The sequence below is a fragment of the Urocitellus parryii genome, chromosome 2 (assembly GCF_045843805.1).
Source record: "Urocitellus parryii isolate mUroPar1 chromosome 2, mUroPar1.hap1, whole genome shotgun sequence".
NCBI classification, from domain to species: Eukaryota; Metazoa; Chordata; class Mammalia; order Rodentia; family Sciuridae; genus Urocitellus; species Urocitellus parryii.
This window is the reverse complement of record NC_135532.1, coordinates 185,567,026-185,593,648: the sequence shown is the minus strand read 5'-3', so window position 1 is coordinate 185,593,648 and position 26,623 is coordinate 185,567,026. Positions and strand designations below refer to the sequence as shown.

Genomic DNA, 26,623 nt, shown 5'->3' with positions numbered 1-26,623 from the left:
AGTTCGGAAGGGGACACGGGGGCGGGTAGTAGCTGTCACGTGACGGGGCGGGGCAAATCCCATGTGCTCCCCGGCGCTGGGCGCCCGGCGCTGCTCCGCCCTCGGCGCCGGTCACGTGGGGGCGCCGGCTGCGCCTGCGGAGAAGCGGTGGCCGCCGAGCGGGATCTGTGCGGGGAGCCGGAAATGGTTGTGGACTACGTCTGTGCGGCTGCGTGGGGCTCGGCCGCGCGGACTGAAGGAGACTGAAGGTAAAGCCGCCATGTCCGGGCTCGACCCGGCCCCCCCACCCCCTCCCCCCGCATCCGCCGCCATCCGGGCCGGGACCGGCCACCCTGCGCCGCCGCCCCGGCGCCCTGGCCCCAAGGCCCAAACCCGGGCCCCGGCCCGCCGGGGCCCGATCCCCGGCCCACGTGTGCCCGGCCTATCCCGGCCTGGCTGCGAGTGGGGGTGGGGGAGCGCGGGGCCGAACCGTGCGGGCCCTGCGGGCTGGGAGGGCGCCCGGCTCGCTGGAAGCGATATGCCATCTCCACCCGACCCGAGGAGGCCCGGCAGCCTGCGGGCACAAGCACGGCGGCTCCTGGCCTGTCGCCCCCTCCCCCCTTCGCGGCCGGGCCGCCGGGAAGTGACACGTTGTTCTTTGGCACTGGCCGGCGCTGCGCAAGGAGGGCGCAGGGGAGGGAGGCGGCGGCGGCGGGCAGGGAGGAGCCCCCAGCCCCGCCCGCCCTTCCAGGCCGACCCTCACTTGCCTGAAACCGGCTTCTCTGTGGCCGCCGCCCGCCTGGCCTTTTAGGGCCTGACTCCCGCCCTTCCTGGCCTACACTACTGGGCGGCGGCAGGCTTCGCCTCTGGCTCCGCGCGGGTGCCCCCGCGGCAGGGATACCTTGTGTGTCCCCGGGTGGTGGGGGGTGGGGACACCACGGCCGAAGCAGCCTGCTCCGTTTGTGATCCGGGAGCCTGGTGCCAGCGAGACCTGGAATTTCCGGTCTGGTTGGTCTTGGGCCCCGCGGAGCCAGGTTGATACCCCTCACCTCCCAACCCCAGGCCCTCGGATGCCCAGAACCTGTAGGCCGCACCGTGGACTTATTCTTTACCGAGGGGGTGAGTGTGGGGGCTGTTTCAGCAGGGCCCGGGTGTGGGGTTGGATGTGATGCGTGTTTGACAACATGTTGGTGGGGACACAGGCTGAATCTTTTCTGCTCCTTCACTCCCTTGGCACCTCCTGGGCTCCGTGTTGAACCCAGCCCTTGCTTCAACCCTTACCCCACTCAGTTTGCTTTATGCTTGGGTCTCTTCCCTTTTCCAAGCTCCACTCTTTCCTAACAGGTGCTGGGGGGACCCTGATGTGGCACCAAATGAAATGAACAAAGCTCCACAGCCCACAGGCCCCCCACCCACCCCATCCCCTGGACTCCCACAGGTAATTAGGGAGGAATTAGCAGGACTGGGATGGGGGTGGGGGAGACCAGGCAGTCCGACAGGAGCAGGTTTTAACCTCTGGATTTTCCCAGCCCCATCAGTGTCAGGGCAAAGTGCAGCTCTCTGCTGCCAAACTGAGACAGGGCCCATGGCTGTCCCTGGGGGCTGTCACAGGGAGGGGGTATGTAGACTGCTGAGGCTCATGCCGCAGATCTGCTCCCCTTATTTCACCAGCTTGGGTTTCAGCCCCAACCGGGCTTCCCCTCTTGCTGAACTCTGGTCTCCCCCCTTCAGCCAGCGTTTCCCCCGGGGCAGACAGCACCGGTGGTGTTCAGTACGCCACAAGCAACACAAATGAACACGCCTTCTCAGCCCCGCCAGGTGAGGGGCTTTGGGAGGGGAGTAGGGGGCCTGGGTGGAAACTGGAAAGCTTCTGCAAATTTGGGCCTAGGATGGAAACTGGAAGCTGTGTACCTGGCCCCAACTTCCTGACAGTTGCTTTGTGTTCTTTCATCTGGCTCTGCACTTTGTGCTATTGATTTTGGTGACTGGTCCCTTGAGGAAGTATGTAGTTGGTGAGGGTGGCATTATTGGGGTCCTTATGTGTGAGATTGGGGACAGTGCTATGGGCCCTGCTGCCAACTCTTGCTTTCCTATTTCCTTTTCCTGGGAGGTTGCTATTGCTCTGTTCTCCTTTCCTATTTTTCTTTGGACTGTGTTGAGAAAAACATTCCAGCTAGTTTTTGCCTTTATCTCTTCCCCAAGTTCTTCCTCACTAAGTAGGATTCTTTCCTACCTCCTTCATTTTGCCCCCATCACCTTGGGGATAATTCTCTTCTTTCCTATCCCCATGTGCTCTCAGGGAGGATTCAGGTCTCTGCAGGTAATACCCCTTTCCTAATCCTGGACTGTCTCCTGATCTCAACCCTGCCCTCTATATAGTCAGGGGCTAGACACAAATTGGGGGGTCTTTAGGGTGGGGACTTATTTGCTGTTTAGATCTTGAGTTTGAGCTGAGTTATGCATGTAGGGGCTAAATATTGAAGAATGAGTATCTGGAAACTGGGAGACTTGCATGTTAGCAGTTAGCTGCTCAGTGCCTTAGGTGGAACCGTGCATGCTGGGGAGTGTGTTGCCTGAAAAGGCCTTACTTTAGGCATGATGCATCTGTTTGTTAGGAATCCTCTGCAGAGGGGTAGTCTGGTGGAGGTGACATGAGTATGCATGGCAGTGAATAATTAAATATACACATGGATGCAAGGTGTTCATCTGAATTTGGAGGGTATGAGTGAGTACAAGAGGCCACTTAACCCTTAGCTGATCAAGTGGGTTTTGGAAGGATTGGTCTCCATGCTCTGAAGCCCACAGTACTTCTCTACAGAGTACAGAGACATTGTAGAGTGCTAATTTTGCTGTTCAAGTTCCTCCCCTTCCTGATGCTAACTGCTTTCTTCCCTCCTGACAGCACTTCTATCCTAGCCGGGCCCAGCCCCCAAGCAGTGCAGCCACCCGAGTGCAGAGTGCAGCCCCCGCCCGCCCTGGCCCAGCTGCCCATGTCTACCCCGCTGGATCCCAAGTAATGATGATCCCTTCCCAGATCTCCTACTCAGCCTCCCAGGGGGCCTACTACATCCCTGGACAGGTGAGGCTGGAAATTTGGTGTCAGTAAGCCACAGACCTTGTACCCCAATCCTTACTTCTCCCACCCTGACCCTCTAGTCCCATCTCTTCTCCAGGGGTGGAACTGCTTGTTTTACTTTGTCATTATAGTCTGATATGGTGCTGGTAAGCTCCCCTCAATTCCTTTTCCCTCTTCCTCCCCATTCCCCACTAGGGGCGTTCCACATATGTTGTCCCGACACAGCAGTACCCTGTGCAGCCAGGAGCTCCAGGCTTCTATCCCGGTGCAAGCCCCACTGAGTTTGGGACTTACGGTAAGCGGGGGAAGGAGTCAGGTGAGAATGTCCTAGAAAGCATCCAAATTGATTTATTGCTTTCTAAAGCATAAGATCCTTCCTAGGCATGGCTTTTGGTCTAAATATAATAGGGCTAATAGGTGGTAGGGATTGGTGCTCAATATTTAACTGGTGTTGGTGGGTGAGGGGAGATTTGATCCTCTGCCAACAGAATTGAAGTCTCCATGTCAAGAAGTGTAGGGTTTGGGAGCTGGGGCTGTAGCTCAGCAGCAGAACGCTTGCCTAGCATGTGTGAGGCACTGGGTTCTATCCTCAGCACGACATTAAAAAGAAAGGCATTCTGTCCATCTACAACTACAAAAAGAAATTTAAAAAAAAAATAGGGTTTGGTTCCAGCTCCAGAATCTGTTAGTGGACTTTCCTTGTGATACTCCCTCTGTGGTTAGGGGTTGGCATATAGCATGATTTGGGGAGGTTTTTGTAGATGTGTTTTATTTATGTTCTAGGAAAGGATTAGTCTGTTCTTTATGCCAGTGGTTTCTAAATTTTTTTTCTACCAGGAAAAATTTTGAGTATGTATCTTTAATGCATGTATAGTTGTGTTTGTGTATATGTATGGCTAATTTAAGTAACACTGTGGCAGTCGTTGAAAAAAAGTAGAAATTATGGATGAGATTACAGATACATCTCATTTTGGAGACCATTGTTTTGGAGACCATTGCTTTGAGGAATTAACTTGTCTTTATCCTGAATCCAGTTCATACTGTTTTTTGTGTGTTTGTTTTCTTTCCCCCTGCAAAGGGGCAGGATGCTAGAACTGGACTTACGTTGAGTTGAACACAGAGTTAGCAAATCTCTTATTTCTCATTCCCAGCCAAAGAGCTGATTCTTTTTGGGCTTCACAGTACATGTGTGCGTATTGCTGGGGCTAGAGTGCTTACATGGAGTCCCTTGTGGAATAGAATAGAGACTTTCAGGTAGCTGGTGTGTGGTGGGAAAGGAGTGTCTGCCTACAAGGGGTGTGCGTGCATGCGTTTGCGTGTATGTGTCAGTATCAGGAATTCTTGTAAACGCGGTTTAGACTGGTTCCCCAGCTTTGACAGACACCTAATTCCCTGGGGGAGGAGGGCGGGGCAGGGCAAGGGGCTGGCTTGGGTGATGAGAGGTTCTGGAGGTGGGAAGTCTTCAAGCAGGCATTAGTATATAGTTGGGCCTTGACGCCGCCACCATTCTTTCTTTCTGTCCCCCTCCCCCAAGCTGGCGCCTACTACCCAGCCCAAGGTGTGCAGCAGTTTCCTGCTGGCGTGGCCCCCGCCCCAGTTTTGATGAACCAGCCACCCCAGATTGCTCCAAAGAGGGAGCGTAAAACGGTAAGTAGCTGCAGGGGGCTTTGGGACAGGGAGAACTCTAGCACCGCTGGGACATTGTGCCTGTGGGAGCAAGAACTTAAAAAAGGTCTTCAACTGATGGTATGCAGAGAGGGGGGGGGTCACAGAATGTTCAGGTTCTTTGTAAGGTACTAAGGTACCTTAGTGTAGACTTAACTCATGGGAAGACTGAATTGGCTAGCAGGGAAATTCCCATGAGACTTGGGCTCTGGTAGGGGGTTCATAAGAACTATGCTTGATTTTGGGTTTCTGATGGCTTGTCTTGGAAATGGTTTGTTTTCCGTGGCCCCACCCCCCCACCCCCTAGTCCTGGAACCTCTGGAGGCCTCCGCCTCTGCTTAGTCCTCAAGCCCTGGGCGTGGTGCCCAGAATAGGGTGCCAGGGCTGGGGAAGCCGCTGAGTCACCCTGGCTCCACCCACTGGATCTGGGCCCTGCCCCCAGAGATCAGGCCGACTAGCCACAAGTGAGCTAGCTGGGTGCTAGATGGGGGTCCTGGGCCCCAGGGTATGCAGCCACTGACTTGGGGACTGCTGGCCAGGGCAGAGGTGAGGGAGGGAGGGGCATTGTGATGTACAGGGCTGCTCTGTGAGGTCAAGGGTCTCTTAGGGGTGGGGGCTAGGGCAGGGACTGCAAGAGCAGCTGGATGGGTTGACAGTAGAACTCATGGGGTTTCTGGCACCCACCCACCTACTGCCCAGTAGGGGGTGGGGGGTTGGCCCAGAGTCTTAGGAGTGGGGCGGGGTGGAGAGGTGGGCTCCTCCTGCTTCCTGCTCATTCCATAGCTTTCTTTTCCCCAGATTCGAATTCGAGATCCAAACCAAGGAGGGAAGGATATCACTGAGGAGATCATGTCAGGGGCCCGCACTGCCTCCACACCCACCCCTCCCCAGGTACTGCCTCCTTTTTTGAGTGATACCTTGACTGGAATGACTTTTCTATCTTGAGCTCCTGAGTACCTTGTGTATTTCCTGAAGGGTGTTGTTTCCCTGCTTTCCTGAATTTCTAGGCAGCGTTAAAGTAGAAATGGCCTAGTAAAGAAGGGTTGTGGGATTGTTCAGTGCAAACTTGGTAACCCTTTGTGTCCTGCAGACGGCGGGAGGTGGTCAGGAGCCTCAAGCTAATGGGGAGACGCCCCAGGTTGCTGTCATTGTCCGGCCAGGTAAGAAAGCCAGTGGGAAGGAGCTTTTATGGGAAATAGAGTGTAGCAATTGGAAATTCCAGGAAGGTGGATTGACTTGAACTGGGTACTACAGAAGAATGAGGTTTTAGGTAGTAGATTCAAGGGTGGGTGGTATTTTAGATGAGAAGGGGAAATAATTTCAATGTGAAGTTTGAAGGGTGAGATGGAAATGTTCAATTAGGAGTGTTCTGGGTAGGAGGAGAAGTAATAACAGTGAAGGACTTGGCTTCAGATACTCATTCTTCCTTCCTGTGGTGCAGATGACCGGTCACAGGGAGCAATCATTGGGGGCCGGTCAGGTCTGCCTGGCCCAGAGCACAGCCCTTCAGAATCCCAGCCTTCATCACCTTCTCCGACCCCATCACCTCCCCCAATCTTGGAACCGGGGTCTGAGCCTAATCTCGGAGTCCTTTCTATTTCTGGGGACACTATGACAACGGGGATGATACAAATGTCTGTAGAAGAATCTACTCCTATCTCCCGTGAAACTGGGGAGCCATACTGCCTCTCTCCAGAACCCACTCCTCTTGCTGAACCTATACTGGAAGTAGAAGTGACACTTAGCAAACCAGTTCCAGAATCTGAGTTCGCTTCCAGTCCTCTCCAGGTTCCCACTCCCCTGACATCTCACAAGTTGGAAATTCATGAGCCTAATGGCGTGGTCCCATCTGAGGATCTGGAACCAGAGGTGGAATCAAGTCCAGAGCTTGTTCCTCCCCCTCTTCCGGCTTGCCCTTCCGAATCTCCTGTGCTTGTTGCTCCAACTGCCCAACCTGAGGAACTGCTCAATGGAGCCCCCTCGCCACCAGCTGTGGACTTAAGCCCAGTTAGTGAGCCAGAAGAGCAGGCAAAGGAGGTTACCGTATCAGTGGCTTCCCCCACCATCCTCTCTGCTGCTTCAGCTTCTCCAGCTTCGGCTCCTCCAGCTATTTCCTCTGCTCAGGAGGAGGAAATGGAGGAAGAAGAGGAAGAAGAAGAAGAAGTAGGAGAAGCTGACAATGAGAAGGGAGGAGAGGAACTCCTCCCTCCAGAGAGTGCCCCTGTCCCAGCCCACTTGTCCCAGAATTTGGAGGCGCCAGCAGCCACTCAAGGTAAGGTGTTGGCTGGATGGTGGAGGGTGGGGCAAGCTGCAGGGTGGAGCTGTTGTCTTCATTGATGACCTCCCATTTGGGCAGATCCTCTGGGTTATGGAAGCCCTGTGACTGAACCAACCTAAAAGCTATAATAAGAACTTTTAAAACTTGTGAGCCTAGAGTGGGTGGTTTGGGAAGAGAAAGGATTGTACTGTGATTACTTTGCATTTTTTCCATGGGTTTGGGGTACTCTTTAAGTTATTCCCACTTTTTTTTTTTTTTTTTTAAGTGGCAGTATCCGTGCCAAAGAGGAGACGGAAAATTAAGGAGCTCAATAAGAAGGAGGCTGTGGGAGACCTTCTGGATGCCTTCAAGGAGGTAAGGAAAGCAGCTAATAGGGGAAGGGAGAGGATAGAGTTTGGGTATGAAACAGTGGTTATTTTGCAACCCAAACTGGGTGTTGTATGGTTACAGGTAAACCCAGCAGTACCAGAGGTGGAGAATCAGCCTCCCGTAGGCAATAATCCAGGTCCAGAGTCTGAGGGTAGCAGTGTGCCCCCACGATCTGAGGAAACAGATGAGACTTGGGACTCAAAGGAGGACAAAATCCACAATGCTGAGAACATCCAACCTGGGGAACAGAAATATGAATACAGATCAGGTATACTGAAGGAAGTGTTGAGAATGACTGATTGTTCTTGCCAGGGCCATAGGAGACAGAAATATGACTGATGCATCTTCTGTTGCAGATCAGTGGAAGCCTCTGAATCTTGAGGAGAAAAAGCGCTATGACCGTGAGTTCCTGCTTGGCTTTCAATTCATCTTTGCCAGTATGCAGAAGCCGGAGGGATTGCCCCATATTACTGATGTGGTGCTTGACAAGGTTGGTGGTTTGATGGGGAGGAGAGTAAGTTTGAGATGGACTGAAGAGGAGCCTGAGGCTCAGAAAGAATAGTCAATCTCTGGCTGCTTTTGAGACCTTCTTTGTCTTCTTTGCAGGCCAATAAAACACCACTGCGGTCGCTGGATCCCTCCAGGCTACCTGGCATAAATTGTGGTCCAGACTTCACTCCATCCTTTGCCAACTTTGGCCGACCAGCCCTTAGCAATCGTGGGCCCCCAAGGGGTGGGCCAGGTGGGGAGCTGCCCCGAGGGCCGGTGAGTGGGGCTAGCTAAAGAGGCAGATGGGCAAGGTGTCAGGGTCTCAGGTGTGTTTTGTTGTGGGATGGGGAGAAGTCTGCCCTGGAGATGTGTGGTATCTGGGTCATGTGTTGTGCTTCTGGACTTTGTATCTTCACTTGTCCTAATCCCTTGCTTAGCAGGCTGGTCTGGGGCCCAGGCGTTCTCAGCAGGGTCCCCGAAAGGAACCACGCAAAATCATTGCCACCGTGTTGATGACTGAAGATATAAAACTGAACAAAGCAGAGAAGGCCTGGAAACCCAGCAGCAAGCGGACAGCGGCTGATAAGGATCGCGGTGAAGAAGATGCTGATGGCAGCAAAACCCAGGTACTGCAAGTCCTGCTGTTGGTCTCTATTCCTGCTTTCAGAGATCTGAGCCCACTTTGCTCTCATACCGACCACTAGTACCTAACTCTGTTCCCCCCATTCTCTCATGTCCTTCCTAGCAGCCTTTGTCTCAGAACCTCACTGGATCTGTGACTTCTCTGTCCCTTCTACAGGACCTGTTCCGCAGGGTACGCTCCATCCTGAATAAGCTGACACCCCAGATGTTCCAACAGCTTATGAAGCAGGTGACACAGCTGGCCATTGACACGGAGGAACGCCTCAAAGGGGTCATTGACCTTATCTTTGAGAAGGCCATTTCAGAGCCCAACTTCTCTGTGGCCTATGCCAACATGTGCCGTTGCCTCATGGCGGTTAGTTTCCACTGTTTTCTAAATCTCATCATCTTCTAACTTCTTATCAAGGCTTCTAGAGTCTAGCTTCTGGGTTCCCCTCTTGTCTGTGCTGTTGATGGCAACCAGGAAGGGGCAGAGTCAGGGTCAGAGGTCTTCCGGGTCAGGTGGTTAAAGACTCTTGGTCTTGGGGCTGGGGTTTTGTCTAAGTGGTACAGTGCTCGCGGGTTTGATCCTCAGCACTATGTAAAAATAATAAAGGTATTGTATCCAATTACAACCAAAAAAATATATTAAGAAGAAGACGACTCTTGACCTTCCTTGCCCTGGACAGGTCTGAGTGTGACATTCTCTTTGACATAACAGCTGAAAGTGCCCACTACAGAAAAGCCAACGGTAACTGTGAACTTCCGAAAACTGCTGTTAAATCGATGTCAGAAAGAATTTGAGAAAGACAAAGATGATGACGAAGTATTTGAAAAAAAACAAAAAGAGATGGATGAAGCTGCTACGGTGAGAAAACCTACTTTTAAATTAAATTAATTACTACCCTCCAGGTGCTAGTAGGTTGTAGAATTTGGGTGGGGATAAGGAAGGGGGGTTGTTGACATTCTTGGTAGGTGGATCTCTGCCTTTATTGGATATACATGTAGTAGAGAAGAGTTTTAGCCAAATGTCTGATATCTTTTTGAAATGGATTCCTGTGCTGTGACTGGCAGGCAGAGGAACGGGGACGCCTGAAGGAAGAGTTGGAAGAGGCTCGGGACATAGCCCGGCGGCGCTCTTTAGGGAATATAAAGTTTATTGGGGAGTTGTTCAAGCTGAAGATGTTAACGGAGGCTATAATGCATGATTGTGTGGTCAAACTACTCAAGAACCATGATGAAGAGTCCCTGGAATGCCTCTGTCGTTTGCTTACCACCATTGGCAAAGATCTGGACTTTGCAAAGGCCAAGGTAGGGGCACTTCAGTGTGAAAGTGGAAGGCTGAAGCATGTGCAGCCCAGTCCACTGATGACATTCTTGTTAGTCTGGTGGGTCTGTGCTGCTGAGCCACAGCATTGGAAGGGGAGGTATTTATTACAAGTTCCTGACCTGATCTCTTTGCTTCTTCCTAGCCCCGAATGGATCAATATTTCAACCAGATGGAAAAAATCATTAAAGAAAAGAAGACATCATCTCGCATCCGCTTCATGCTACAGGATGTGCTAGATCTGCGACAGGTATGAGTGTTCCCTCCTTGCTACCACCAGTCTGCTACTCCCAGTTCTTAATACTACCATCTGGCCCTTCCTAATAAAATTACAACTGGCTTCCTCTTCACAGAGTAACTGGGTGCCACGCCGAGGGGATCAGGGTCCTAAGACAATTGACCAGATCCACAAGGAGGCTGAGATGGAAGAGCATCGGGAACACATCAAAGTGCAGCAGCTCATGGCCAAGGGCAGCGACAAGCGTCGGGGTGGCCCTCCAGGCCCACCCATTAGTGAGTTGGAGGCTAGGACGAAGGAATGGGCAGGAAGGGATTGAGGGGTTATTCTTTCCGCTGATGACTTCTTGTTAGTGCCACGTGTCTGGGCCACTGAGACCCCATGATGGAACTGAGGATCTGAGGAAGGGAGGCTTAAGGTGGCCCAAGGGGAAGGGGCTACTAGGATTTATTCATTATTCCAGTATGTCCCCCTTTTTGTCCCAGGCCGTGGCCTTCCACTTGTGGATGATGGTGGCTGGAACACAGTTCCTATCAGCAAAGGCAGCCGCCCTATTGACACTTCACGACTCACCAAGATCACAAAGGTATGGGTATGTGCTCGTGGGGTGGAGGGTAAAGAGGGATCAGCAAGCATCAAGCTCAGGTTTGGATCTTTGTATGATGGGAGAGGTAGCTGCTGAGTTTTTAGACTCACTGTTTAGATTGTTAAAGACAGAACCACTAACTCCTAGGGATTTATTCACATTGGTCTGGGTAAACTGTTAACACATGCCAAATGTGGTCCATTACCTGCTTCTGTATATCCCATGAGACAAGAATAGTTTTTATGTTTTTAAATTGTTGAGAGAAATAAAAAATAAGTAGTATTTCATGACAGGAATTACATAAAAATTTTAATTTCAGTGTCTATAGTTTAATTGTGCTGGGAATGGTGGTGCACTCCTGTAATTCCAACTGCTTGGGAGGTTGAGGCAGGAGGATCTCAAGATCAAGGCCAACCTCTGCAGTTTAGCAAGACCCCATCTTAAAAGAAAAAAAAAAAATGAAAAAATGGGCTGGAGATGTAGCTCAGGTAGAGTGTCCCTGGGATCAATCTCCATTTCCTGATGCATGTATAATGTGTATATATACACACACACAAGTTTTGCTGGAATATAGCCGCATTCATTCCTTTTAAATGTCATCCAGGACTGCTTTCATGCTATAGTGGCAGAATTGAGTAGTTGCAATAGAGACTCTGACTTACAAAGCCAAATAATATAAGTAAATTTTTTGCTTTCTGGCCTTTTACAGAAAGTTTGCCTGACCCCTGATCTGGGGTATTCACTACTGGTGTGGCTGTGTGTGGTGGTACTGGCCAAGAACTTTGGCCAGGTCAGACCCAAGATTCTCTACTCCCTTTTCTTCTGCAGCCTGGCTCCATTGATTCCAACAACCAGCTCTTTGCACCTGGAGGGCGACTGAGCTGGGGCAAGGGCAGCAGTGGGGGCTCAGGAGCCAAGCCCTCAGATGCAGGTATGGAAGCCCACTATAAGGAGCTGAGTGGTTATTAATCTAAGCTGTCTTGATGGCAGAGCCTTACCTATACCTATATGAGTGGTTAGGTATGCAGGAGGCATATAGGTGGTGCTAGATGTTTAATTGCTTTCTCAGCCTGAACTTGAGTGTTCTAAACTGGCAAGTTGGAGAGAAAATGCAAGAAAGTAGAGATTTTAATCCAGGTTTTCTGCCTCCCCAGCTTCAGAAGCTGCTCGCCCAGCTACTAGTACATTGAATCGCTTCTCAGCCCTTCAACAAGCAGTACCCACAGAGAGCACAGATAACAGACGTGTGGTGCAGAGGTGAGATTTTCTAGAGGTCTTTGTTCTTGACATTGAGAATACTATGAGTGGGTTTTTCTTGTTTTCCCCAACCTGGGAGTTTCTCATTTGTAATGCTCCAAGCCCTTGGTTAAGTTTAAGGCACATTCCTGATGCCATCAAAGAGGCCCAGCAGTTGCTCAGCATGTTGGATAATTACATGAGTGTGTTCCTGGCAGTACAGGTAAGAGACAATGTGCCTCTCTTTCTTCCAGGAGTAGCTTGAGTCGGGAACGAGGTGAGAAAACTGGGGACCGGGGAGATAGACTAGAGCGGAGTGAACGAGGAGGTGAACGTGGGGACCGACTTGATCGAGCACGGACACCTGCCACTAAGAGAAGTTTCAGCAAAGAAGTGGAGGAGCGGAGTAGAGAGCGGCCCTCCCAGCCCGAGGGACTACGCAAGGCAGCTAGCCTCACGGAGGATCGGGACCGTGGGCGAGATGCTGGTGAGGGGCTGGGAGAATGGAGAAGAAAGGGTGTTGGCTAGTGTGGGACTAGCTGGTCCCTATCTCTCAGGAGGTCCAGGCCCTGTTTGCTAAGAAGACTAGAACTAAAGAATCTGGGATCTGTGTTCTCCCCCCACCCCTCAGTGAAGCGGGAAGCCACCCTACCCCCGGTGAGCCCCCCGAAGGCCTCACTTTCTGAGGAGGAGCTGGAAAAGAAATCTAAGGCCATCATCGAGGAATATCTCCATCTCAATGACATGAAGGTCAGCAGTGGGGGGTGGGCTTGAGCTGTTGCCAGGCAGGTAGGGTGGGAGCATATGGGGGTGCAGGGTTTGGACCAGGCTTGACTGCTTTCTCCCTGTGCCCCTTAGGAGGCAGTGCAGTGTGTGCAGGAGCTGGCCTCACCCTCTCTGCTGTTCATCTTTGTGCGGCATGGCATTGAGTCCACACTGGAGCGCAGCACCATTGCTCGTGAGCATATGGGGCGGCTGCTGCACCAGCTGCTCTGCGCTGGGCACCTTTCTACTGCCCAGTACTACCAAGGGTATGACCAACTTCTGTGGGCCTCTCATATTTCATATACCCATAAATTCTTTTCCCTTTGTTGGGACCCCTGGAACTTTGTGTTTAAGGGTGTAGGCCCATTTGGGCATGGTGGTACATGCCTATAATCCCAGCTCCTCTGGAGTTTGAGGCAGGAGATGCAAGTTCGAGGCCAGTCTGGGCAACATAGTAAGACCTTGTCTCAAAACAATGTAGGTTCAACTATCTTGGTCAACATTGCTTTGAGGTTGGTGAGGCATCCAAGGACAAGAAGGTGACCTTAGCTTGAGATAAACTCTCTTAGAAAATGTTCCTGGAGAGTACCATAAGTTGATACTTAACTCATGCTATGTTAACCCAGAAGCAGAGTTGGGGTCTGGGCTATCTTATCTAGGATGGCCTGACTGAATTCCCTTTGCAGGCTGTATGAAATCCTGGAATTGGCAGAGGACATGGAAATTGACATCCCCCATGTGTGGCTTTACCTGGCAGAATTGGTAACGCCCATTCTGCAGGACGGTGGGATACCTATGGGAGAGCTGTTCAGGTAAGTTTCCCCCTTGGAATTCAGGGAAGGTAGAGACTGTAGGAAAGACGGAAGGGAGGGAGCTGTGATAGGTTGGATGGCTATATTTGGAGAGGGATGGAGTGTTGGTGAGAAGGCCATAGAAGCTGTCATCACTGGGGGTTTTCTCTTTTTGTAGGGAGATTACAAAGCCTCTGAGACCTTTAGGCAAAGCTACTTCCCTGTTGCTGGAGATCCTGGGCCTTCTATGCAAAAGCATGGTGAGTGGGCCTCTTACTGGGTGGTATGCATGATTTCTGTATGGTTTTTGCTACTCCCTGTGGCTGTGAATCCACATGGTCCTTTCTTGGGCTAGAGTTTTAGTGATGGCAGGACCATGTTGGTATCTGAGAGAGGAAATGTTGAGGTGGGCATTCTCCTTCATATAGTTTCTATCATGTGTTATGGAGAACGCCAAAGAAAATAGCAGTGTTAAGATTCTACACTGTTGTTGATTGATTCATTCATTCAACAAGCATTCCTTTGAATATTTACAACCTAGTGAACACTGGGGATACAGCAATGAGTGAAATGCAGTTATGAAACACTAGTTGGTAGAGAAAAGGTAAGAAATGACAGCTTATTAAAAGCCACAGTGTATCGTGGAGAGTGAAACAGTAGTTGAAAAAGGAGTATCTTAAGTATTGTGAGGTTGCTAAGTATTTGCCAGTGTTCACGACAGAAGGTTTTCTTTGAAAGGCGCTGAAGCTGCTTTTGAAAGTTAATTGGTGACTGATGAATATAAAGGCGAAAAGATGGAGAAAGGCAAGTTGGGTGTGGTACTTAGTGGTAGTGAGAAGCTGGGATATGCAATTGCAGAGGAGTTCAGCTACCTGGAAACTGGAGGAGTGAGACTAGATTGAAAAGGACTCAGATTGTTCATTTTGTGAGGACTTCTAACATTTTCTGAATTTAGGAAACAAGTAGGCATACTGTGTTACAAGTTATCTTTCTGTAAGCACACATTAGTTACTTGGGATAATGACAAGCTGTATCAAAAAAAGAGAAATGTAGGTAAGAATGGAAGACACTAGAGTGAGGCATTTGGATTTTTAAGATTCAGTAATGAGAATCCTGCAAAAGCTGGTTGATGTTTTTTCCTTGGGGCTTAAATCATTTCCCCCACCCTAGCATCATAACACTGTAGTGATGCGTGAGGTTGTTTTTTCTTTTTCTTTTTTTTTTTTAATGTAACTTGCATATTTGACTGACAGCTGTGCTCTGCACTAGACTGAAGGCATGGAAGGGCTCTGCCTAAGTGTTACCTTTGTGGCATCCTTAGCTCCTAGTAGATACCTAGTGGGCTTTCAGTGAATATTTGTTGGATGTCTGTTTTGGAGCTGTTGGATCTTTGGAGAGATACAAAGTTGCTTAGTTGTTCTTATGTTTTCCAGGGTCCCAAAAAGGTAGGGATGCTTTGGCGAGAGGCTGGACTCAGCTGGAAAGAATTTCTACCCGAAGGCCAGGACATTGGTGCATTTGTCGCTGAACAGGTTTGGGGCTGTTAAAACATTAATTTTAGCATTTGAATCTAGCTAGTAATCTTCTTCCCTCATCTGATCTCTTGACTGGGCATATTTGGTTGCAGAAGGTGGAGTATACCCTAGGAGAGGAGTCAGAAAGCCCTGGCCAGAGGGCACTCCCCTTCGAGGAGCTGAGCAGGCAGCTGGAGAAGCTGCTAAAGGAGGGTAGCAGTAACCAGCGGGTGTTCGACTGGATAGACGTATGTTTCTCCGGGATATTGGGGGAGGGATAGAAGAAAGGCATTTCTTGTGGTGGGGTGGAGGATGGCAAGCATGGAGACTGAGGGGCAACAAGTCAGAACTTATGGGCCATTTGTTTTTCCTGCACAGGCCAACCTGAGTGAGCAACAGATAGCATCCAACACATTAGTTCGAGCCCTTATGAAAACTGTCTGCTATTCTGCAATTATCTGTAAGAGAAGCCAGGGAAAAGGGTGGGCCTCATGGACAAAAGGGAGGGAAAAGGATTTCAGTCTGGCCTCCTGGGGCTGAACCACTCTAAGGCTGCATTGTTCCACTTATCCCTTCTTCTTCCCTATAGTTGAGACTCCTCTCCGAGTGGATGTTGCAGTGCTGAAAGCACGAGCAAGACTGCTACAGAAATACCTATGTGATGAGCAGAAGGAGCTGCAAGCGCTCTATGCCCTCCAAGCCCTTGTAGTGACCTTAGAGCAGCCCGCCAGTAAGAGCCAGACTTCAGGGACAGAGGTGGGGTGGAGGGATTGCCACATAGCAGGGGGTGGTTGTGGAAGGGACTCAAACCAAGAAAGGTGGGTAATTAAGTGGAGAGCAAACTGCCCTGATGGTTTGATTACTTTTCCCTGCATAGTTTTTCCTTGCCTACAAATTTGGTTTAGTCTCAGTCTTGAAGGTTAATTGATTACTTGCTTTATGCCTAGCTATCTGTTAGATGCCAATAGTGCAGAGATGATAAATGATAGCATCTTTTGTCCCACTCTGCCTGGCACAAGTCTGAAATGCTTTGCTTAACCTTGCCTCTTTTTCATCATGACAACTGTTGTTTAGGGTAGATGGTATTATCCCCATTTTCCACATACGGAGACTGAGGCTTAGGTTAACATATCTGAGATTGTGCATTCTGCGAATAGATATGTGTCAGGGCATTGGGGTAATCATAGGAAGTTTAGTATAGTTCCTGTGGTGGCGTGGAGTCAGTAACAAGTAAAAGTTATTGAAAAGAGGGGTCTGAGGAATGGTAAGTGGGAATTAGCTAAGAGACAGATGCAGGGAGGACCCTCGTAACCAAAGGCACTGTGTATATAGATTCTCAAGTAGAAGGAATGTGACATGAGACAGAGGAGCTGCTGAAGGGAAGGCCAGTGCAGGAGAGCACAGTGACCAATTGGTATGAGGCAGGAGGGGCTAGAGAGATAGACAGGGACTGGGTCCTGCAGGGCTGTGTGAATGGCAAGGTCTTTGGGATTTTACCTAAGGGCCAGGTAAGGCCCAAAGGGCCTGAAGCAAGGGAGAAAAGAATTTTTATTTTTTACATCATCGGCTATACTGGGAAATAATGGTTTGGAATGGGATGAGAGTGTAGGAGATTGACATTCATTGTTCCATCTTCCTGGTGATAGTGGATAGTGGGGAAAAGGGTGAGCAGATTCAAGAGATACTTAGGAAATGGACTTGACAGCTTTTAGTCATAGGCCTGGGGTGGGCGACATAACTGATTGGAAGTCACAAGTGGCTCTCACAGTAGTTTGAGTAGGGGAGGTGATAATGTGATGCCATCTGCCACTGGGGTGAGAAACATTGGGTCAATTTGAGTTCATGGTGTTCTGGGGTCAGGGCTCAGAGATGGTAGGTAGGTAGACAGGAATTTGGATCCATCTGGGGAGAATGTAGCCAGGTTAGGAAGCACATCTGTGAGGTGCCTAGCATAGGGTAATAAGTACCTGTGTAAGTCACAAGAAGATGTAGGATTGCCCAATGGGGTTGGGGTGAAACACTGGGGATGACAACAGGCCGGGACTAAAGGAGGACAATGACCTGTGGACAAAGATAATTTTGGATAGGGAAGTAGAAGACAATGCTACCATGTTTCAGAGAGTTCAGTAAGAGCAGACTTGAAAGGATTTCTGAAATGTAAAAACATGTTGTCACCCTGGCAAAAACAGTATTTGGTGGCGCAGGAATTAGGCTCTGGGTTGGAAAGGACTGAAATAATGACTGAGATGGGAAAGGGAGACCGCAAGTATAGATAGAATCTTACATTGAGCTATGAATTAGTGGTTCTAAGGGGGGGCCCTTTGTGTACCTGGGAGAAATTTGGGCTTTTGAATATAGAGGGCAGAGTGAATAGTTTTGATTAAATGGGGTCCTCTGGGAGGGAGTGTGCATGGGATTTGAAGCACAGTGGTGGGAGGAGTTTGTGTCCACAAGAAGTTTGTGGATTTCTTAGGATTTTCTCAAGTCGAGACTTGAGATCCTATACTTACTCTGTCGTCCTCTTTTTTTAGGAGTGTCCTTTGGTTTGGAAAGATAGGCAATGTCATGTGGAAAGTGCTTAAGGAAGCCCTGAAGTGGCCAGTGCTGGAGAAGGGGTTAAAGCATTGGGGGGTACTTGAATCTTGTAGAGAGTTACTAGGAAAGTGACAAAGAGAAAGGGTCTTCTGGCAAAGGAGATAGCACCCCTCAAAAGTGTAAAGGTTGGAGAGGGTTCAGGAGATGTATGGGAAAGAAGAGGAAATGGGGATCGAAGGTCAAGATTTTTGGTGGGGACTGGTGGATGTTCCAGGTTATACCCTTAACATTTGTGGTAAACTTGTGAGTCCCTAAATCCAGGAGTACCAATTCTGCATGTAGTTTTCCACATTAAATATATCACAAGTAGAGACGTTTGAAGCTGCCGAGGTGAGGCTGGGCAAGTTTGTAAAGCTTTTTTCGATGGCTGACTCACTTGTGTCTCTTAGATCATGAGATTAGCATCCTGTCAGGCCTAGTCACTCTGGAAGGCTCAAGACACAAATGTCAGGGTGGTGGGTCAGGGCCTTGTTTAACATAGAAATCCCTAGGGACAGAGAGGAATCCCTAGGGACAGGGTAGCATGGCTGTGGCCAGTCACTTCTAACTGCTGTCCTTATGACTTGCAGACCTGCTTCGGATGTTCTTTGATGCCCTATATGATGAGGATGTGGTGAAAGAGGACGCCTTCTACAGCTGGGAGAGCAGCAAGGATCCCGCTGAGCAGCAGGGCAAGGGAGTGGCCCTTAAATCTGTCACAGCTTTCTTCAATTGGCTTCGTGAGGCCGAGGAGGAGGAGTCCGACCACAACTGAGGGCGGGTGGGGCTGGGGACTTGGAGCCCCATGGACACGCGGATGGCCCGGCCAGCCGCCTGGACTGCAGGGGGGCGGCAGCAGCGGCGGCGGCGGTGGCAGTGGGTGCCTGTAGTGCGATGTGTCTGAGCTAATAAAGTGGCTGAAGAGGCAGGATGGCTTGGGGCTGCCTGGGGCCCCCCTCCAGGATGCTGCCAGGTGTCCCTTTCCCCCTGGGGCACAGAGATATATTATATATAAAGTCTTGAAATTTGGTGTGTCTTGGGGGGAGGGCACCACCGCCTGCCCCTGGGGTCCTTTTTTATTTTCTGAAAATCACTCTTGGGACTGCCGTCCTCGCTGCTGGGGGCATATGCCCCAGCCCCTGCACCACCCCTGCTGCTGCCTGGGCAGGGGGAAGGGGGGGCACGGTGCCTGTAATTATTAAACATGAATTCAATTAAGTTCACTGCCTCTGCTTTGTGGCCTGCTCCCTTTGGAAAAGGGATATGGATAGATGGGCATCTTTCTTTCCAGAGCTGGCACTGTAGCATTGTTCCTGTAACCTGGCACCTCTCCTGACCCATGGTTTTGGACATCTGAGAAGCCACTGCCTTCCGGAGGGTTTAGGATCTTGGTGTGGATGTGAGGAGTTCACTCTTGGTTATGAGAGGAGAGGGAAGTCTGGTACCTGTGGAGTACTTAATAGAAGATACTTGCCAGACTATTGCCCTTACCTGAATGTGATCCATTCCCCTGTATGCCAAGAAGTCTCTAGGTTTCGTCAGATAGCAGAGAAGGCCTTCTGACTTAAGGATGTCCTCTTTTACTGAGGGGACTGGGTTCAGCAAGATTTTCTGCCCTCGAGTAGTGTGGCAGCACTGCCCAGAGAGCACCTCCCCTTCCTTCAAGGTGGCTTGGCAGAGGCTGGCGAAGACTGGACCAGCGGTTTCCGAACTCGGCCCTAAACTCCCTCAGCGCGGCTGTGACGTCAGCCTTGTCCCGCCCGCTCTAGGTGGAGACGCGGGCGGCCACGCCCCTATGTTTACGTCACCGGCCCGGTTCCCTCTCCCGGGAGCGGCGACGGACGCGCGGCTCCCACCCCCTCCCCTCACGGGCTGTCCCCTCCCTGGTGGTGGCCGCGGCCGTACCCTCTGCGAGGCGATGGCCCGGGTCCCGAGCACGGGCTAGCGTGCTTGGGTGCCCGGCCATGGGCTGTATCGGCTCCCGGAGTCCGGCGGGTCAGGGTAAGAAGCGGAGGCCGGGCACCGTTGGGGAGTCGGGCTGCGGCCGCCCGATGCGCGGGCCGCGGGTGGGTGTGGGCCTTGAGGAGGGGGCTGGCGGCAGAAGGAGGAGCCTGCACCGGGGAGGCGGGCCAGGCCAGAGGAGGAAAATGGAATGAGCGAGGAGGGGGCTAGCCAGAGTCCGGTTCGCTCCGGTGGCCTGCCTGCTTCTTGGCTTTGCTGGGCAGACCATGGTCTCGCCGCCGTCCTGTATTCCCCCCACTCCTGAGGGTGGCCAGAGGCACACAGCTTTGGGATGGACTGGGGCAGCTGAGGTCCCCGCCTCTACCGCCCCTGGCGACTGGCCTTGCGTGCCCACACACTCCCCTATGCCTACACCTCTCCTCTCACTGTCTTGGGAGTGGCCCTGCCTTTCCCAGCTAGGTCGTTATTCTCTTAAGGAGGCAGCCTGCAAACGCGGGCCAACCACCTCATCACAGAGTTTTGGCCTAACACTTGCTCACCCTTCAGAGTCAGCTGATTGATCAAGGGGTCTAAGGCCCCATGTAGGGCACCTGTGAGCACCTGATCACCTCTCACCTCTTACAACTTTTAATTTCATTTCTGCACCACCACTAAAAACAAAAACAAGTCACTCTTACACTGTGGAGGAAGGGGAGCTCAGAGGGAGGCCATCAAGGCTTCCTTCTCACAACTGTTGACCCCTGCTTGGGCCTTAGTTTCCATGGATGGCTATGCATTCAGGGGCCTGGCCTTAGTCCTATGCATCTAAGGTCTGCCAGGTTACTTTACTTCAGTGTCATGGAATTCACCAAAGCTAAGGCCAGGCAGGGACTTGTGATGTTGAGGGCTGAATTTGGAATGGGTTCTGGGCTTTTAGGGCAGGTGGTCAGTCACACAGGCCTTAGTATGGTTGGTACTTGAGATTCTTCAGAGCTAAACTCTGGCTGAGATTTGTACTTTCCTGGAGGGATTCTGGGATTTGTAGTCCTAAATAAACCTCATGGCTTTTGAAGCTGAGAAGCAGCAGGCTGCTCTGATCCCTCTGGCCTGCTTGGAGTTCAGGAAATCATCCCCTCCTGTAGTCAGGGGAGAGTTTGGCTGACCTCAGGACTGGCCTTGAGAACCCTGATTGGGTACCAGCTGGGGGCCAGGGATGGCCTGTAACCTGTCTTCCTTCTGGTTGGTAGCATTTCTGGGGACCACCAGCTGGCTGAGGCTCAGGGACAGAGACGGCTGCTCCAGCTAAAGGTCAGTTGTGATGTACATGGCCTGTTGGCACTGTCTAGGGGATGGGCCTTAGTTCCCCAAGCCCCAGAGAGCTTGGCTAGGCCCCTGGCACACCCACCTCCTCAAAGCCATGAGGCAGGAGTGTTCTCCTTATGTGACTAGGCACAAGTTCCAAGTGGGGAGGGGACTGGCTCAGCATCCGGAGCCAAAACAGGAATAGAACTGGGAGCTGAGCCTGGAGCAGTTCTGGGCTTTTGGTTCTCCGCATCAACACAGCCAGCATGCCTATGATTTCTGTGCTGGGCAAAATGTTTCTGTGGCAGCGTGAAGGGCCTGGAGGACGATGGACTTGTCAGACAAGTCGCAGAGGTGAGACTGGAGACCCTTGATGTGATCTGGGAGGTGATAAGAAGCTGAGGAGTTAGGTGCTCAGATGGCAAGAGGAAAATTACTCTGGCTTAGATGTTGGGAACCAGGCTGAAGCAAGAACAGGGAATTAGGAAAAGGCTTTAGGATGGGGCAGAAATCAGGGGGAAAAAATCATGTAAAGAGCTGCTGACCAGATAAGGCCGGTGAGGGGAAAGAATGAAGGCAAAGGCAGCGGAGGAGAGAAAGAAGCGCAGCCAGCCTGCAAAGGGTCTGGGTAGTGGTGGGGAGGGGGACAGTGATGGTGGGAGAATTCAGTGTGCTTTCCAAAAGGAATGGTTAGGCTGAGAAACTGGAAGAAGATTTAGAAATTATCCATGTTTGGGTTCCACCGCTGAGTTTTGATGGCAAAATATTTGTAGAGGAGGAGGGTGGCCAATGGGCTGCCACAAAGGAACCCTGGAGACCCAGCAGTGGGATAGGGGTTTTCGGAGTTGAGGAGACCCAGGTGGTGCCTGATGTTCTGGTTAGTGGGGGAGGGGATGCCAAGAAATGATATGGCAAGACTGGATGAAAATAGTGATCTTGGCAGAAGTGGGGGCCCAGCTGAATAGTCTTTCCCCATCTCCTCAGTGTCCTCGGACCCCGCGTGGGCTGTCGAGTGGATTGAACTTCCTCGTGGCATTTCTCTATCCTCCTTGGGATCTGCTCGGACCCTCCGAGGCTGGAGCCGGTCCTCTCGTCCTTCCTCGGTGGACAGCCAGGACTTGCCAGAGGTGCTTGGCCCTGGTGTCGGTGTGTTGGGGGGGAGGGACCGCATTTACATCCAGGGGATCTGTGTTCCCCCACCCCCGCCTCGCCAGCCTGCTTCGGGGCCCCCTTTTCCTGCAAGCGGAGGCGCTATCCGGCCGACGGGCAGCAAGGCCGCCCCCGCGCGGGTCTGCTCGGCTCCGCTCTGTGCCAGCGGGCTGGCTTGCTCGCGCCTTCGGCGCTGACGTCAGCGCATCCCGGGCCGTATCCCGGGAGACCCTGTTGCATGGTGATGGGTTGCCAGGGAGACATACACCTTTTCTCTGGGCCTGGGCCGCAGCTGCGCGGAACGCTGGGCATGGATGGCGGCGGCGCCTAGGGGGAGCGAGAGGAGGGAGGGAGAGCGAGCCTGGAAACACCCCGTAAGTGCTCCTCCCCTTAGGCCTACCCGAAGGCTACCAGCGCCACCCTGGGGGCCCTGTCAGCCAGGTACTGAAGGGGAGGGGCAGAGGGTGGGTTTGAGGGGCAGGTGGAGGCTGCTTTCGTGCAGGGTGGGAATATAGTAGAGGAGAGCGAGGCAACGCTGGGAAGCGGGGGTGTGCCTCCATTCATTGAGGAAAACATTTGTTGGGTTTGCTAAGGAGCACTGAGCCAGGTGCAGAGTGGAGGTAGGAACTCAGATGGGTCAGAATCAGGCCTTGCCATTCAGGGCTCCCTGAGGAGCCATACAAGGGCAACGCTGGGGGAAGGGTGTCAAAGAAAAGTCAGTCTGGGCTGAAAGCACCACTAGGAAGTGGACTTTACATGGTAGGAAGCATTCTGTCAGTCAACAAAGGCCTTTCTGGCCCAGAAGAAAGCTGGGTTCCTTTTCCTGCAGGCTGTTTACTGACAGGGAAGGCATAGTGGGGTTGTATTGGACAGAGGGAACCAGTGGTGAATTCCAAGGAGGTCTGAAAGGAGGCAGGGGCCTCACAGAGGGGTCCTTCAGAGCCTGGGTATGAAGCCTACACTGATGTCACTGAAAAGATTTTAACTTTTATAAAATTTAATAAAGATATGCTGTGACCAGCTGCACTCCAGGAAAATTATTTGCTTACATTTAATACCATGTCTCTCGTTATTCAGCCAATGTATTTTGAGAGAGAGAGATTACACTTTATTAGGCACTATACTAAAATACTGGGGTGCATCATGACCACAACAGACAGAATTCTTCAAGGAGGTAAAGACCATTGAGAGAGACCAACAAGAAAAGGAAACACACGAAATAAGACCATAATTACATATTGTGATTGATAGTGATTTCTTGGAGACTACATAAGGAGGACAGACTGGCAGGGAGGACAGACTGGCAGGGTGGCCAGGAGGGTTCTTCTGAGGGGGTGATATTTCAGCCAACACTGGAAGGATGTTCAAAGGAGCCAGCCAGCCATAGGAAGAGAGGGAGGGAAAGAGAATACTCACACATAACATCCTGGGCTGAGAAGATAAGAGTATGAGGAGGTTGGGGAACCCCAGCTTGTGCTAATCTGAGCAGGGATCTTTGAGGGCTTGAGGAAGGGCAGTGGGAGCAGAAAGGACGAGAGTGGTAGTAAAGGCAGTTTGGAGGTAGAATCACGAGGTCTTAACAGATGTGGGCAGGCAAAGAGTTTAAGGAAGAGCCGAGACTAATGTTGAGGTTTGACATCAGGCTGAATGAGAAAATGGTGGGGTGATACAAAATAAGGGAGACAGGAAGCAGAGCCGAATGTGGGGAGAAGGTGTTGGTTCAATTTGGTCATGCTGAGTTTGTGGCTCTGGTAGATGGTCTAGGAATAGCTGGAATGTAGATCTGAAAAGAGAGGAGGAAGGAGCAAAGGGGAGAGGAAATTAAGGAAGTCCCTGATATTATAACCTTCTGCCTTCCTCATTTTTCCTCTCCCTGGAGCCCCCACTTCAGGGCTCTTCACTTCCTAACCTGCCTATTTCCCCTCTGGTAGCTGGGAAGGTGGAGGTTAGCTATACTTCTGTTCCCTTGTGCCTGCCTGATGCTACATTGCTCCCCGGGAGTGCAGTTCACTGGTCCTAGTTTTAAGTTTCCCAGCAACACTGGACCATATGTGCTGCTCTGGCATTCTTCCCAGCTCCCGTGTCACCCTGATACCTTGGGTGGGGTATGGATATATTGGGGTGAAGATCAGTGCTGTCAGAGGGTACTGACCTTCTGATGGTGCCCCTCAAGGTGAATGTTGGAGACACAATCGCGATGCTGCCCAAGTCCCGGAGAGCCCTAACCATCCAGGAGATTGCTGCGCTGGCCAGATCCTCCCTGCATGGTATGCACCCACCTCCCATAGCCTCTGCCAATTTTGTCCTTTCTCCTCCCTTTCACACATGTCTTTTGGAATTCTTTCCTTTGGGCCTTGTCTGGGATCCTCCTTTTCCTAAAGAATCCCAGCCCTTCCTCCTACCCACATGCACTTGTATCCTTACTACCACTATCTTCCACTTCCCTTCCAGGTGTTTCTTGAACCATGCTCCTTAAGAGGCTTCTCTCTCCTTCTCCCACCCCCAGGCATTTCCCAGGTGGTGAAGGATCACGTGACCAAGCCTACAGCCATGGCCCAGGGCCGGGTGGCTCACCTCATTGAGTGGAAGGGCTGGAGTAAGCCAAGTGACTCACCTGCTGCCCTGGAATCCGCTTTTTCCTCCTATTCAGACCTCAGTGAGGGTGAACAAGAGGCTCGCTTTGCAGCAGGTGGGTGGCATAAGGAGTCAGTCCTATACTGCTGCTTCTGATCTTGGGTCTGGCAGGGGGGTTGAAGTCTTTTCATACCCATCTCTGCTCTCCCATCTGCAAATTGAGCCCTGGTCTTAGCTGAGTTCCTGTTGATGGATTCTGTATCCTCCTGATAGGAGTGGCAGAGCAGTTTGCTATCGCAGAAGCCAAGCTCCGGGCATGGTCTTCAGTGGATGGTGACGACTCCACTGACGACTCCTATGACGAGGACTTTGCTGGAGGAACTGACACAGGTGAGGGGCATTCTGTGCTGATGCTGTGTGCTGGGGTGGACTTGCCTGATAGGCCTTGTGGTTCACTCGGAGCCTTTGGAAGGGGAGGGGAGAGGGGCAGACTGTTCAGGCAGGCCTTGACACCCCAGGGGCAGGAGGGCTAGCCATACTCATGCATTGGGATATCAGTAGTTGGAAATAGAGTGGTTCCTTTCCTAGAGGTGCTGAGCCTTCTCTGCCCTTGTGTGCAGTTGGGCCTCACTGTCATTAAAAAAAAAAAAAAAAAAAAAAAAAAGCCCAGAGACCTTTGGACAACTCAAGTGTCTCCAGGAGGGTCTGTGGTGCCCTGGCCTTTTCCTCTCAGGCAGCCTTCTGGCTGGCTGTGGCAGGACAGATGAGCCGCAGTGCAGCACCTCACAGGGCACTGGCCCCAGGCAAACAGGAAGGCATGCTGGGGCTGGACTCCCACAGGGCTGTGCTGGCTCTGGCTCAGCATCCTTGCATTCCAGCTTGTGGGTCTTTCTCAGGGCCAGTGCCTGTGGAGGGGAACCTGCAGGGCTGCACAGCTGTGCTTAGCTCTCCTTTCATCTTGTTTCCCTGGAGTTCATGGCTGACTTTCTCTACAGCTTCTGGGCTCAAGCCTTATAGGACCCTGCCCCCAACCCCTAAGCCTTTGAAGATCACCCTCCCAGCCCCCACCCCTCCAGCTAGGTAATAATTCTCCATGGCACCCTCTATATCCAAGCAGACCCAGTGATTGTTGCTACAGTAAAAGGGGGACTGATTTGGATGCCCAGGCCAAGATGGAACCCCAATCCACAAGCATTTTCCTTTGATTGTATTCCAGGCCTTCTTTGACCCCTGAGATAATAACTAACATTTATCTGAGGCTGCTACTACCCCATGTGGAATCTTTGAGCAAATTTTAAAAAGGCACCCTTTTCTCTGGTGGGCACAGCCTCAGGCCAGGGCATATTGCTCAATTCAGCCCACACCCACTGCCTTGTGCAGTGAACAACCTGCATGTGGTGGCTGTACATTTATTATTTGCTTCCTGTGTGCCTGACTTTTGTTCTCTCAACAACCCCACAAGGTAGGTGTTATTAGAATCCCTAATTCACCATGAAGGGAACTTTAAGGCATTGAAAGATTGTGTCTACCCCCAGCCCCAGCCCCATAGCAAAGATGGAGTGGGGCAGGGGAATGTGGCTTCCAGGTTGGGCAACTGAAATGGGGCCAGCAGACCTGTCTTCTTTTCTTTCCCCCTCGCAGACATGGCCGGGCAGTTGCCTCTGGGGCCCCACTTCCAGGACCTCTTCACCGGCCGACGATTCTCCCGGCCTGTGCGCCAGGGCTCTGTGGAGCCTGAGAGCGACTGCTCGCAGACCGTGTCCCCAGACACCCTGTGCTCTAGTCTGTGCAGCCTGGAGGATGGGTTGCTGGGCTCCCCAGCCCGCCTGACCTCCCAGCTGCTGGGTGATGAGCTGCTCCTTGCCAAACTGCCCCCCAGCCGGGAAAGTGCCTTCCACAGCCTGGGCCCGTTGGAGGCCCAGGACTCGCTCTACAACTCGCCCCTCACGGAGTCCTGCCTTTCCCCTGCCGAGGAGGAGCCAGACCCTTGCAAGGACTGCCAGCCACTTTGCCCACCACCAGTGGGCAGCTGGGAACGGCAGCGACAAGCCTCTGACGTGGCCTCTTCTGGGGTGGTGTCCTTAGATGAGGATGAGGCAGAGCCAGAGGAACAGTGACCCAAATCATGCCTGGTGGTGGCATGTGTCCC

The 26,623-nt window shown here is 51.7% G+C and overlaps 2 protein-coding genes and 1 non-coding gene across 7 annotated transcripts; all 3 read left to right on the top strand.

Annotated features, from left to right (window-relative positions):
• The first annotated feature begins 119 nt into the window (after positions 1-119).
• Eif4g1 (eukaryotic translation initiation factor 4 gamma 1) lies at positions 120-18,726 on the top strand. 3 transcript variants are annotated; one of them, XM_026389363.2, is made up of 33 exons: positions 120-248; positions 1,042-1,098; positions 1,324-1,417; positions 1,711-1,797; positions 2,882-3,058; positions 3,251-3,350; positions 4,590-4,702; positions 5,519-5,611; positions 5,811-5,880; positions 6,162-6,992; positions 7,264-7,352; positions 7,449-7,635; positions 7,724-7,857; positions 7,974-8,132; positions 8,297-8,482; positions 8,656-8,853; positions 9,199-9,345; positions 9,552-9,788; positions 9,950-10,054; positions 10,158-10,317; positions 10,528-10,628; positions 11,457-11,559; positions 11,783-11,885; positions 12,119-12,351; positions 12,496-12,614; positions 12,723-12,895; positions 13,316-13,441; positions 13,599-13,680; positions 14,854-14,952; positions 15,048-15,182; positions 15,313-15,394; positions 15,524-15,664; positions 18,099-18,726. In XM_026389363.2, exons 3-33 carry the CDS (start codon positions 1,358-1,360, stop codon positions 18,281-18,283), a joined length of 4,815 nt encoding a protein of 1,604 aa, XP_026245148.2. In that variant the 5' UTR covers positions 120-248; positions 1,042-1,098; positions 1,324-1,357; the 3' UTR covers positions 18,284-18,726. The 3 variants fall into 3 exon arrangements, with proteins under 3 accessions (XP_026245148.2, XP_026245146.2, XP_026245149.2); XM_026389361.2 differs by having other exon boundaries at positions 8,294-8,482; XM_026389364.2 differs by lacking the exons at positions 120-248; positions 1,042-1,098; positions 1,324-1,417; ... (2 more) ...; positions 3,251-3,350; positions 4,590-4,702 and adding an exon at positions 5,168-5,266 and having other exon boundaries at positions 8,294-8,482.
• LOC113183180 (small nucleolar RNA SNORD66) lies at positions 10,373-10,448 on the top strand. Its single transcript, XR_003300838.1, has one exon. It is a non-coding gene; the product is annotated as a small nucleolar RNA SNORD66 (small nucleolar RNA).
• A 603-nt stretch (positions 18,727-19,329) lies between the features above and the next one.
• Fam131a (family with sequence similarity 131 member A) lies at positions 19,330-26,591 on the top strand. 3 transcript variants are annotated; one of them, XM_026389298.2, is made up of 7 exons: positions 19,330-19,509; positions 20,697-20,757; positions 21,736-21,878; positions 24,074-24,167; positions 24,407-24,589; positions 24,748-24,864; positions 26,116-26,591. In XM_026389298.2, exons 4-7 carry the CDS (start codon positions 24,098-24,100, stop codon positions 26,589-26,591), a joined length of 846 nt encoding a protein of 281 aa, XP_026245083.1. In that variant the 5' UTR covers positions 19,330-19,509; positions 20,697-20,757; positions 21,736-21,878; positions 24,074-24,097. The 3 variants fall into 3 exon arrangements, with proteins under 3 accessions (XP_026245083.1, XP_026245082.1, XP_026245081.1); XM_026389297.2 differs by lacking the exon at positions 20,697-20,757; XM_026389296.2 differs by lacking the exons at positions 19,330-19,509; positions 20,697-20,757 and adding an exon at positions 20,935-21,105.
• The last annotated feature ends 32 nt before the right edge of the window (positions 26,592-26,623 follow it).

Bases quoted from the DNA above. Each gene is read 5' to 3' on its own strand.
- Eif4g1 (XM_026389361.2), top strand. From the start codon at position 1,358: ATGAACAAAGCTCCACAGCCCACAGGCCCCCCACCCACCCCATCCCCT. The intron at 11,886-12,118 runs GTGAGATTTTCT...TCTTTCTTCCAG, and splicing joins AACAGACGTGTGGTGCAGAG to GAGTAGCTTGAGTCGGGAAC. The intron at 12,896-13,315 runs GTATGACCAACT...TTCCCTTTGCAG, and splicing joins ACTGCCCAGTACTACCAAGG to GCTGTATGAAATCCTGGAAT.
- Fam131a (XM_026389296.2), top strand. From the start codon at position 21,018: ATGCCTATGATTTCTGTGCTGGGCAAAATGTTTCTGTGGCAGCGTGAA. The intron at 24,590-24,747 runs GTGGGTGGCATA...TCCTCCTGATAG, and splicing joins AGAGGCTCGCTTTGCAGCAG to GAGTGGCAGAGCAGTTTGCT. The intron at 24,865-26,115 runs GTGAGGGGCATT...TCCCCCTCGCAG, and splicing joins TGCTGGAGGAACTGACACAG to ACATGGCCGGGCAGTTGCCT.